Source organism: Lissotriton helveticus, chromosome 3_1 (genome assembly GCF_964261635.1).
Source record: "Lissotriton helveticus chromosome 3_1, aLisHel1.1, whole genome shotgun sequence".
Taxonomy (NCBI): Eukaryota; Metazoa; Chordata; class Amphibia; order Caudata; family Salamandridae; genus Lissotriton; species Lissotriton helveticus.
Window position 1 is genome coordinate 453,901,571 of NC_136061.1, and position 13,276 is coordinate 453,914,846.

The 13,276-nt window shown below is 42.3% G+C and overlaps 1 protein-coding gene across 1 annotated transcript; it reads right to left on the minus strand.

Moving 5' to 3' along the window:
* Positions 1–4,525: 4,525 nt before the first annotated feature.
* LOC144824610 (gamma-crystallin-3-like) lies at positions 4,526–8,321 on the minus strand. Its single transcript, XM_078683664.1, has 3 exons — positions 8,283–8,321; positions 7,255–7,497; positions 4,526–4,867 (listed from the first exon to the last, which is right to left on the minus strand). Exons 1-3 carry the CDS (start codon positions 8,319–8,321, stop codon positions 4,592–4,594), a joined length of 558 nt encoding a protein of 185 aa, XP_078539790.1. The 3' UTR covers positions 4,526–4,591.
* Between the last annotated feature and the right edge of the window lie 4,955 nt (positions 8,322–13,276).

Here is a 13,276-nt window from a genome sequence, read left to right on the forward strand (position 1 = left end):
GGGGTGGCAAGCTGTGAACTGATGCTAAGCTGGTCGGCAATGATAGGGCATTGAATTTGGCAAAGGAGGGCAAGAGCATTGGGCAGGGACATCAAGCTAAATGGGGGGTAGTGGCAGCACATCATACCATGCAAGCAGGAGTGAGGGGGCTGGTGCACACATTCAGACAACAGAAGATAGGGGGAGGGGAAACGGCCACTACAATTCTGCCAGGGCTGCAAGCAAACTGTTTATGGCCAGGGAAGATAGTGGCAGAACAACAGCCACACATGGCTATAGTGAGGGAGCAGGTTCATGGACTTGGACAATGGATGGCAAGGAAGAGCGTGGAAGGAGCAACAAACATGGGTAGGGGCAGCACAATGCCAGGTGAGGGCCTGCATTCAAGGCCCCCACTGTGAATTGCTATGGGCATCTTACCCTATAAATTCCATTGCACCCCAAAAACCACACCCACCCTTAACCCTAAATTTACTCTTGCCACTCAAAAACCCAAACCTACCCGTAACTCTAAAAATTCCCTTGCCACCCAAAAACCATTACCCACCCTAAACCCTAAAAATATCATTGCACCCAAAAACGAATACCTGCCCTAAACCTTAAAAATTCCCTTGCCACCCATAAACCCAAACACACCCTCAACCCTAAAATTATCCTTGTCATCCAAAACCCCATACCCTAAACCCTAAAATTACCCTTGTCATCCAAAAACCCATACCCACCCTAAACCCTAAAATTAACCTTGCCACCAAAAACCCAAACCTACCCTAAACTATAACATTACCCTTCCACCCAAAACCCCATACCCACTCTAAACTCTTAAATTACCCTTGCCACCCTAACCTATATAAATAGTCCTGGAAAAAAGCCAAAGGTTACAGGGACAGTATAGTCACGAAACATAATTTAAAAAACCTTAGAAATTATCTTTAAAAAACAAAGTTTACAGGGACAATATAGTTAGGCTACAAAACATAGAAATTCAGCAGTTACAGGTACCTGGGCTAACCATAACTTATGCCCACACTGCTTATGACCTCAAATATTACATCACTAACGACATGGTCAGTGACATAACTGATAAAAACACAAATGACATGAAATCACTGATGACATCATCCAGTGTGAATAAGTGTTTTCTAAGAGTTTATGATTGTTAAACATAAATACTTAGTTACTATAAAAGTTAAATTAGTATATTAGATGTTCTACTAAAGAAATGATACTATTTCTAACAAATGTAATCTCAGTAGCTATGTGACTTTACCAGTTTGTGAGTGGGTGTCTGAGTGCCTATCAGGTGTGTGAGTTGGTATATGAGTGGCTGAATGGGTGAGTGAGTGGGTTTCTGAGTAGATGTGTGGGTGTGTGAGTGGTTGTGTGAGTGGTTGTATGAGTGGGTTTCTGAGTGGTTGTGTGAGTGTGCGTGCAAGTTATTTACATGGGTTTGTAAGTGGGTGAGTGGTTGTATGGTTGTATGGATGTGTGAGTGGTTGTGCGAGTGGTTGTGGGTAGACCTGGGTAAAAAATTCCACTCCTCTCCTGGAGTTTGCAGAACTTTTTCCACTCTGTTCTATGCATACCGTTGAATGATCTGAAAACCTCTGCTCCGCACAGCGGAGTTTTTGCCTCGCACCTGCTCACCAACGTTAATTTGGCACACGCAAGTAAGGAAAATCTTACTCCAGACCACCTCCCAGAGAGATTCCTCAACACGACAATCGCGGATGCAGTACACATAGAAAGAGGGAACTGCCTCTCAGGATTATTTTGTACAGGAAGGTATCCCTTACTGCACAAAAAAATCCTGCCTACAATGCAGTCACCCTTGCACCATGTTCCAAAAACATTTCTGCCTACCAAGCAGTCCCTGCATGGGCGCTTGGCTGCCAAAGGTGCACCAGCACTCGAAAAGGACAAGAATACGCCATATAATGTTAAATACTGTGCATTCCTGCCCTCTCCCTTTCATGCAGTACAGCAACGTGGCTTGCAGTGTTGCGCTGCATGAAAGATTGATAAATCTAGCCCACAATTTGCGCATTTAATATACTTATATATCTTTAGTAAATGGTACTATATGTACCCAAGGCCTGTAAATTCAATACTACAAGTAGGCTGCAGTCCTCATTGTGCCACCCAGTAAATTAGCAGTGTAAAACATGCCTGCCACTGCACTCTATAGTGCAGTTTAAAACTACAATTTCAACCTGGCAAAATAAACCTTTTGCCAGGCCTAAACCTTCCTTTTTGATTCTTATATCTTACTCCCAAGGTAGGTCACAGGGCAGGGTGCATGGTATTTAAAATGTAGGACATATGCACTTCTGTTTTACATATCGTGGTAGTGAAAAACTCCCACAGTTGTTTTTAACTGCAGCAAGGCTACATCCTCCATAGACTAACACAGGGTTACCCTATTACACCTAATACGTGATAACTTCATTTTGGGAATAAATAGAGAAATTCCTCTTTCACTCATTTGAATTGTAATTCAAATTTCTCTTTAAAGGCAAAGTCAGATTTTAAGGTATTATTCTGAAAATTGCAGTTTTCTGAAGTGGGCATTTTTCGGCCTAAGCCAAATGTGCCTTTCTGCCAGTGCCTAAGGTCACAGGACTGTGAATGGCCCTCCTGTGGTGTGATGTATATTCCTTCCATACATAAGGACAAAAAGACATTGGGTGTTCCTCTCCTGAGCAGGATAGCTTGGGGGAGGTTGTATTCAGCTCTTCCTTAACTTCAAATGATAGCATTTGGGCTATGCCCACCCCCTTCCTGATTTCTGAATCTGCCTGCTGTGTCACTGGGAAATGCAGCTCTCACCTGGCCCTGCCTAACCTTTCTTAACGGATTGGAGTCAAACCCAGGAAGGGAGAGGTCAGACCAAGGGTGAATTCCTCACACAAAGACAGGCACTGAGTTTAAAAGTCACAACTTCAGAACCTCTCATGAAAACACTATTCAGAAGAAGGTCTGCTCGGCTGTATGAGGAAGAAAGACTGGGCCTTCTTACCTTGAACCCAGGATCCCAGAAGTGATCCCGAGGGTCAGTTGGCTCACCACGTGTTTGAGCTATAGGAGTACAACAAGTCCAGATCCCCAAGTAGTACCTCATCAGCTCCTGGAACCCTGAATTGTGTCACAGTGTACTCCTTTCACTTCTTTCGAGTCAATCACAACAGATAATGTTGCCTAGCAATGCAAAGCTTCAAAAGAGACCTGCTATTTGGATCATAAATGTGCACCAACAAATTGCACCTTGCCTTATGGGCATGTATGACCAACTTAGGGGTGACTTAGTAATATTTAAAAGCAGGGTTTAGGCCTGTAAACAGGGCTTATTTTGACAGATCGAAGTTGCTGTTTAAACCCGCATAGCCAGGCAACTGGTTGCAGGCCTGCAGTGATGTTAACATTGTCATTATAGTTGAAGTGCTGCAGTCCACTTGTGTCATTTACCTTACAGGTCCTGGGTACACTGGTGTAACATATACTAGGGACCTATATGTAAGTTAAATATCCCAATTAGTGCAATTTTATTTTTATCATGTTGAAAAAGAGAGGAGGGCATGTATGTTACCACTGGTTAGCACCAGAAACTTAGCAGTCAATACTGCTAATTGAAAGCAATCCATAAAAAACAATGCCATTGCAATGCTTCCTTCAAACAATACCTTGAGAAGGTCATTCCAAATGGAAAGCCAGAATGCAGAAACTATATATAGTATGTGGAGCAGCTATACAGGTCAGCAGTGCAATGACAACCTGTTTCTTAAAGTAAAAGCAAAAGTAAAGAATACCTTGTGCTTTGGTGAGTGATTGACTAATATTTGTTCAATGACTAAAATGTTATCGGTCAAGATTTTTGGAACCCCAGTTGAAGCCAGATTTAAACACTTCTTCACAAACAATTGAGCCATATATGCCCGGTTTACAAAAAGTTTGCCAGGCCCTGCTGGTGGAATCTTGGGAAATGCCTGAAATTGCCCTAGAACAGGAATGCAAAATTCTTTTGGAGAATGTGTTTGTTCAGGTAAGGGTTATGTCTGATATATTGTGGAGATGGAAAACGCCTCATAGGGTAGTTTCTTTGCAGGAAGATGCTCTTCCGAGAACTAAAACAATCCTGCCGACAACACAGCACCATTGCACCATGGCGCAAGGGTTTCCTACTTTGGCGCTATGGTGCCGAAACGGACAGGAAAGCACTGTATTGCATAAATATGGTGCATTCCTGCCTTTTCACTTTGGCGTAGGGCAGTGCAGCAAGCTGACTTGCTGCGCTGCCCTACGCCAAATCCCCATAAATGAAGGCCCAGGTGTGCAGACCACTTAAATTTGCATAAGTATGCTTGTGGTGCAGGAAGGGGTTATATTGAAAACATCCCTGATGTGTCTTTAAAGGTCTCATGATTTATGTTATAAAGGTATAATTTCTTGGCTTGTAATTTCTCAACATGGTAGCCTCAATGATATTGCGAGTTGCATATCTGAATCATACAAAATACAAATTTGCTTGATATACATGTTCTTGAGACTTTATTTCTTAATGTTAAAATAGTATATTTTGATTTACAATAGAGTGGCTTTAAAAGGTTTCCCTCATTCTTCTGAAAGAACCAACCCTGGGGCTCATGGCTCCCCAGTCGCTGTATCTCCTGTACTCTCCTGGCCTCAGGTAGTACTGACGTCCTCTGTAGTTGGGCTCCTCATAGAAGATCCAGTGGCCGTCTTGTACATTACAGGAGTGGATGTCATGGTAATTGAATTGTTCATGAACATGTGGACAGTCTTCGGAGAACTCCATCATGTGGCCACCAAAGTTCTCTCGTTCATAAATCCTTATGCTGTAGGAGCCACGGTGCTGTGAAACAATTAGGAACGAAAGGGAAAAAAAAACAGGGAAAATTATGTGTATTACACGTTTTGAAAAACTTGTATTATAACATTTAGGGTGGAGGAATTACATATGATTGCCTCATTCTGTTATTCCAGCACCGAAAGGAGTTTCATGTAATTTAATTTGAGCATAACCTCATCCTTTTAGACTTATTCTATTGTAGAGGGATTCATGTTGCACAGAGCTGTTTGAAGAAGATAACAGATTGTCCAAAGATCAAAAATGTTTCTTTAAAATGTGTTGGGAATCAGATCGAAGTTCTCTACTCGTCTTATAAATGGTTACGGGAGTCCCTTGCTGCTCCAATAGAAACAGAGCAGAAGAAGTCGACACCCTTCAAATATAAAAGCAGCTAAGACGTTGGATTAATTACTAGCAAAAACTCGCCGCCAAAACATTTCTTTAAAAAAATAAAATAATAACCGACCTTCAGCGCAGGGATGAGTAAATCATGAAACTTTTAAATTATCAATATTAAAAAAGCACGAAAGAACACGCTGAAAGTAGATTTTGTTGCAGAAGACCCCAACCCACCATTCTTTTCTTTCATTAAATTGTCCCATGAAAAGCGTTTTTATGGGAAACTTCACCCGCTAAAACGTTTTAACAGGAAATGTTTCCTTCAATTTGATACATTTCCTAATAATTCCATGACATGCAAGCTTTGTCTCAAATTGTCTGAACAGACTTTGTAAGCAACATTATTATTTCTTATACCCCGCCATGAGGCCACATAATTAGTGTTGGGTGAAACTCTCAGTAAATGAGTTCCAATGACCTATGAATCACTTTGAATTATTGGAATTGGAAGTGATCTATAATGTTATTTCAACACCCACATCTCGCTTGGAGATGTGTTCGTAATTTGAAATCATCCACATGGTTAATTGTCTTTGGTTGTCAGCTCCATGAGACTTTGGTTGCCGTGAAATAGTGTCCACCATTCGACATTTGAGAGACAGCAAGTATTTCTAAATCTGCTGATAGGTGTTCTAAGGTTTGATGAGGTTAAGAAACCACTTAATGGTAGTAATACAAAATGAAAAATAAGAACAGGTTTCCCTCCGGCGCACTTATTCAATGCTTAAGTAACACCTGCTGGGATCAATCAATGAATATCCACACAACATTACTGATAAGTATTATTTTTTGCTTTACCCTGGTTCCAAGGAATACTGGGTTGCCCCTCCTTATAACTCCAGCTGGCAATTCACAATATATATTTGTGTGTCAGTACTTTGCTGTTTGGTGTTTGTCTTCTGACTTTTGCAGGCTCCTTTTAGAGTTATTTTCCTTTCTTTACTTTTGCAGTTTCTGCTTGGGGTTTTTGTTTTGGGTTTTACTTTTTAAAATGTATTTGAAATTAAGAGAGTGGTTGCACAGGTAAACGTTAATGAAGCCCGCCTGAGGTTTGTGTTGGTTAAATGAGTTCCTCCTTGGAGTCAGAAGGAGAGAGTTCTAGAGGGTACCCTGGTAGAGAAATAAATGCAAGGGGCAGTAGGTGGGTATCTTGATGAGGTTTTTGTGGTGCACTTGCTCAAGGAAAAGGGAGAGGCCTGAGATGGCATTTTTCGATTGAATGTAGGTTTCTATCAATGATGTCAGAGACACCAGATTCTGAGAAGATAAGTCTCAAGGGATCATTGGAGAACATTACCCCAAAGATGCTGCCATAAACCTCATTCCAGGTTTCATCTTTCACATCCACAGGATTGCCTCATTTACTTGGGGAACACAAATGAGTTAATTATCCTATATGCACCTATATGATTTGCTCCTGCAGAAAAGCAATTTTCCTGGATCCTTTGCTTTACCTAGAGTAATCACACAATTTTATAAGGCATTATATAATGCTTCTCAGCCATTATAATTTGACAATTGTGCAGTAAACATATTTGTTGATCTCATCTTTAAAAGAATTCTCAGGGCAGAACTCTCCCGGGCTGCCTGACAGCGCCAGATGTGCTTAGCGATATACACCTGGTAATGTTATATGTAGCTACAGTTAGTTTCCAGATTGGGTCTCCCTTGTGCTGAATACTCCAGAGACGCAGTAAGGCCACTCACTGGGAAATGTAATAAGCAGTGCTCTCCACTAGAAGTGTCCCAATGAGTGACCCAAGTGTATTACCAAAGCACTAATGACAACTACGCAATAATTAAAAATGAATCACTGAAATACATTTGAGAACACAGGTCATTTTCTACCGAGTTTGTAAGCATTGAAATCAAAGTTGTCCCCAGTCACTTCCATAAAAAAATAATCATTTTTCAAAATACTCCCAAAACCCAGATGCTGAATGCTGATTTTCAATGTAAAAGTTATGTACCAAAATAAAATGACTACTTACTTGTGGAGTCAAGCGACAAGACCGAATGGAGTCATTGAAACCCATCCAGTGGTGGAACTCTGGGTACTCTCCCCTTCTTAGAAAGTACTGATGCCCCCTAAAGTTGGGTTGCTCATACAGCATCCAGTTTCCGCTTTCAACTCGGATGGAGTTGCAGTGGCTGAAGTAGGGTTGCAGGTCAGGGCAGTCAGAGCTGCACTCGTGGGAGCGGCCCTGGAAGTTCCTGTCCTCGTAGAAGGTGATCTGTTGTAATGAAATAACATGAGTTGTCAATTTGCTCTCTCATCAATCATTTCTAAAAGGATATCTTATAGAAACAAGGAGCAGTATTGAGGAAAGACCACAACCCTTACATTTCATTTATCAAGCCATGCAAGGCCATCTTGCGTGGACCTGAGTGGCTTGATAAATCAATAGTAACGCAACATAGCGCATATTGCTGCACTGCGTAACTCTGCCCTGGGAAGGCATTCCATGGGTGGAGTGCAGGAAGCATTCTCAAATTTACCATTACAGGTAGATTTGGGAATGCGTCAGAATGCTATGTCTTTCCTGGGGAGGAGTAATGAGGAGAAATAGCTTTATTCTCCTCATTACTTTCTCTTTCTTTTTGTGCTGCATGCTGCAGCACACATAACAAGAGGAAAATGTCTCAGATGATTGGTTTTGTGCAGAAAGGTGTCCCATCCCCCACAAAACCAATCCTGCTTACAGCGCAGTGACCCTTAGACCATGGTGCACATTGTGCGTCAGCTCTGGGAATAGACAGGAAAGCGCCATATTATGCTAAATGCGGTGCATTCCTGCCCTTTCCCCTGTCACACAGCGCAGCTATGTGACTTGCTACGCTGCATGACTTTTTGGTAAATGTGCCCCTTCATTTATGAAAGAATAAGTGCTGGTGCATAACTCTCTGCTCAGAAGCCAACAGTCAGCGCCATTAAATGTCGGTGCGTCATATGCCAAGACTGCGTAGTCTTCAATACACCTCACACCGCTTTAACACGCTACCTGACAACATCTCTCACCTTTCCCATGTTGGCTGCAGAAGTGTAGCGCGTCCTCATTGGCGAGACTGCAGTCACAGCGGCCCTTTTAAACGCCCGGGAGCCCTACTTCCGGGTCAGTAAACAATATGTTGGAGATTTTTCTGAACAGTGGTGTGAATGTATAGGCCATTCAGTTCCAACATACATTCCAGCTGAGAATGTTCTGCATTTGTTTAACGCTGTTGTTATCTATGCTTAGAGTGAAAAAAGAAATTGCTGACAGGAAAGCAAAAGTTTAGGTTTGCGCAGCGCTTTAAACGCACCAAGGGATAGACCGTTCAAAAAGGCTACTCACTGCTTCTGGTTTAGGTTACTCTGCTTTATTTTGTAATGTTGCAGACTATGCAATTGCTGCAACCCTATAGAACTTTTTTTCTGTATAATTCAAAGGAAATTAGAATGCATTATATCTAAAGGCTCGGCACAACAATTGCAGGATCTACTCGTCTTATTCAAGGTGTGGATCAGTCACAAGCCTCTTCCCCAGCAATGTGCCAGGCCGACCACTGAACGTCACCATGACATCACTTAATCTACTTAGGTATAAAAAGAGGTTGGGCAGATTCCACATGTAGTGCCCTCACATCTAATATCTTTAAAAATATGTTGGAGTTTCATTCAGCCCTCTGTCCACAAAGCTCTATGAGGCAAAATAATGTGCTATGCCAGGTGGCAGAGGAGTTATGCATCCTTGCGAGATGTTACATCACTTTTTCTAAAGATGCACTTCTCTACACTGTTTTAGAAACGTTACAGCCTTTCAGTGAGATCAGCTGCAAACCAAATGTCAAAGGCGTCATCCTACTCAAGCTGCACGAGCATGCTCACCCAAACGAGTGACATAAAGAAAAGGGTGTCAAAGAAAGGGTTTTAGGTTTTATGTCTGGTGTAGAGAGGGTCAATCATCTGAGCCACCTGGGAATTCAACAAAAATGTTGACCTTTGTGACAGAAGAAGTCGCTCTGCTCAATAGATAAGTCCAAGTAGCTGGATGGTTCTACCAGCCTTTTTCCAACACCTGTTTTGGTCTCCTTGAGGCTGAGTCTATCCCAGAAGAAAAGGGTCATTGCTCGCAATGCTTTTCTCCGACAGACATCTCATAATGTGCAATGTGCTATCCTAAGGTGGATGATCCATTTATGTCCCAAAGCAAATTCACAAACTTCTGGAAGTATTGAATCAGGCAGACATACTCAACATTATCATGAAGAAATAAGAAACCATCACATTACTTAATCGGCTTTCTATTGGGTACAGGAAAAAGCTCAGGATACTAGGCACAAGCTAATCTGAGATAAGAGTTGGTGAAGGAAAATTTGCATTAGGAGAGCTCCGCATATGGAGATTCAGCCTACAATGAAATACAGATTCGTAACAGAACAGTAGTAGGATTTATCAGTTTCTACTCCCTTAAATGTGGTGGAGCCTCCAACAACTGAAATTATGCCCTTGTAGTACATTTAGATTTGTGTTAATTCAATACACCAGTTTGGGGAGTACTCCACCCCAGCGGTGGAGGTCTTTGCCACTAGTGCAGTGAATTCCGAATTGAAGAGAATGAGGAAATAAAACGCACATAGAGAAAAACACTAATGCCTGACACACAATAACACTCCAAGGTATAAATAAATACAATACACACTCTTGTTTCTGTCAGCTTTCCACTGGACTGCCGAACAGGATGCCACACAACTACTATATATTCAAAGATGCATGCAGCCCCAGAAAAGATGAAAAGGAACTTCAGCCCTTTTGTAACCGTTGTTGATGTTCATTAAAAGAACATGATATGTCTCCATACACCCTTCCTGGAGCAGAGAAGGCGGCCACGTGGCAAGAGTTGGCAGAATCAGTCCATGTGCTAGAGGTCTGCACTTTGGAGGAAGTGGCAGGACGACGGGGTGGCGATTGAAGAGATGTTCTCGAGGACACAGCAGGCAAATGCTCTTCTTGTAGGAGGATGTAAATCCTGTGTCTGTCCCATCCTCCTCAGGGAGCTTTTCCTCACCACCTGACCTGCTATGTGGCCTGCCTGTTCACGAGGGAGCCCAAATTAAGGCCAGGTAAGAGCTCAACACCTCTCTCTCTTTTATGCTACAAAGAAAGTCACCAAAATAGTGAAACACATTTTGTTATAGTTTGACTTGCTATTTTTTGTGGGAAGGCTGTGTGTGAATAGCATATTGTGCAATGGGTTTCACCTGTTGATTCGTATGGTGGAGTCCAGAATGTTCACTCTTTTTCTCCTTGCAGTCGCAGGGTTGTTGCACATGTTTGAAGACTAGTTGAAATACGTGATATATATCACTGCCACTTAAACATTTGTAGACAATTTTAAAATTATTTTAATATTATGACAAATATAACATTTTACATTTAAACATCTGGATAAAAAAATATGTTTCTATTCATTTTTCTTTTCAGGTTCTTAATGTTATTCCATGCTTTCACTGGTATCTCTGAAAGTCTTTTGCTGCTCCAAGAAGTAGCCACCCTCTGTACTTAACATACTCCAAGACATTGCTTGAGTAGATTTGAGCCTGATTCTACTGTAGTAGATGTGGGTGTACATTTTGTGAATAATACTTTTCTTACTCTTTTGCAGATTTGTGTATGTCCTTTCCTACATCCCTCCTTCAATTTCCATTAACCTTAACCCATTTCTAAGTAAATGTTCCCCATTTTCGAACCATTTCCTTGTCCCTCCCACACTTACTATATTTTAGATTTGGGGGTTTCTAGTTGGGGGAGGTAGGTACCTTTGACCAAATAGGGACCCTTGCGTCTATTCAGGATAAGGAGGTACACTCCTCAAATAACCCCTGCTTAACCCCTTGGTATTTTGGCACAAGCAGGCAGGTTTATCTCTGAGGCAGTGTGTAAAGACTTTGTGAACACATGCAGTAACCCAGTGACAACATTACAGATGGACACCACACAAGTTGTAGACTTAACACAAGACTTAAATGACAAAAATCCACAATACTGTACTTTAAAAATGGGAGATTTAGCTTAGTTCTTTTTAGATGTAAAATGCGACACTTTAAGTTCAAAGTACCTTTAGATGCGTAACGCTATACAACGAAAGTGTTGCAGGGAAGATGATGCTTCTGTTCCTTACACGCAAGAACGGTGATGCGTCCGGTCCCTACTGCTGCGTAAGGGATGCGCCGGTTCTTATCTGCGTGGGGAGATGATGCACCGGTGTCTTACTGAGCTTCCAAACAATTCTGCGAGTGGAATACAACCGTTTATGCCAGAAATCGGAAAACAATAAGGTCTCAAGACCACGGTATAATTCACGAACAGCGGTATTGATTACTGCCCCTCCCTGATTTCCTGATGAAAAAAGCATTTTAAAAAAAACAGCACTTGAAGTCCATTTGAAAAACACGACGGTCAAGCAACAAGTCGCTGACTCAAAACCATAAAGCGTGACACCCACGGCGTAGACAGCATTTCAAAGGCAAGCGTAACCTTGGTATTAATAAGTTTCCTATGGATTCGACTCATCCTGCCCTGATGGGAGTCCTGCGATTCGTATAGCAGGATTCGAAATGCGTCGGCATCCATGCTCTGATTCATTTTGGATTAAATGTAATATTGTTCAGAGCGAAGGGGTATCTTCCATGTTAAAAAAGTTATTTTTTGCCCCTCAGGAATCAATAGTTATTGGTCATTGATTTGTCCATTGTACATTCACTTTGTGTGTATATTTGTTCCTTGGTAACTGTACTAATTCGAATTTTTTGTTCACATTTTGAATATATTCAGTATGCTTTTGTGTATTTCACTGTAATGTCTATTATTGTTTGAATTTTTAAATTGTATGACAACACGTTCAGTCGATATTGTTCTTTCTCTGATCAACTATAAAATATGATTGACAACTAAATAAAATGACATAAAGAATATGTCAGGATAACTAATTGAGTTTTGGCTTATCCTTACGATACATTAATTGTTTGAAATAAGAATAGAGGCATAGGTAAAATCCCCCTTGTTTGCAGATACAGAGGCCCAACCTACCCTCTTTCCCACAGGGCCCAACCCCCCTCTTTCTAAAAATCCGTGGCGATGCGGCACGCAACGCCGTGATGCGATGAAGATCCGGTGCAATGAAACAGAATTGCTGCAACAACAATGAATGCACGCGCGACAGCCGTACGTCGACTCAACGATTCTTCTGAGCCGCGACAGGCCCCTCAAGATGCTTCTCTGGCGATGCAACAGCATCTGCTGTGACAACGACACTCTGCTCCGGTGATGCGAGGCGCTTTGGGTGATGCGATGGTGACAGCGGCTACAGCGGCACGCTTCTCCGGTGATACAACGGCATCTGCTGTGTTGGCGACACTCTTCTCTGGTGATGCGACAACAACGGCTACAGCGCCGACACACTTCTTCATCTTGAGTCGCGTTTCCTGCTCCCAGCGACACGCAGTCTCTCAGAAGGCCCAGCTTAACAGCAAGCACTTCAGTTCCCGGCAAGGGAAGGCAGGGCAGCTGGTTGGTGAAGTCTGTTGTCCCTGAGACTTCAGCAGGAGGCCAGCTCTATTTCAAGCCCCCGGAGATCCTTTACAAGTTGATTGGAAAGTAGAACAAAGTCCTTTCTCCTTTCTTTGGCAGTCAGGCAAACACTGCAGTCCAATCCCTCAAACAGCACTCAGCTTAGGGATAGTCTCCTCTTCAGTTTCTCTGGTTCCTCTCCTCAGCAAAGGTTCTTCTTGTTTCCCAAAAGTGATCCAAAGTTCTGGGTCCCCATATTTATATTAGCAAATCCTTTGATTCTGGAGGCAGAGAGTGTCTGTGCCTAGTCCAAACCAGTTCTGTGCAGTCCTGGAGCACTTTGTTGACAAGACTCCTTCTTTCCTTTGACAGTGTGGGCCAGGTACATCAGACGCACCACAGGAGATGGAGCCATCATTGTGGAAGGCAGGCACATACCTATTCAGGTCCCAGGTGCAACTCCT

Excerpts from the sequence above, each read along its gene's own strand:
- LOC144824610 (XM_078683664.1), bottom strand. The coding sequence starts at position 8,321 with ATGAGGACGCGCTACACTTCTGCAGCCAACATGGGAAAG. Across the intron at positions 7,498-8,282 it reads CTGCAGCCAACATGGGAAAG|ATCACCTTCTACGAGGACAG; the intron begins GTGAGAGATGTT and ends TCATTACAACAG. Across the intron at positions 4,868-7,254 it reads CTTGTCGCTTGACTCCACAA|CACCGTGGCTCCTACAGCAT; the intron begins GTAAGTAGTCAT and ends ATTGTTTCACAG.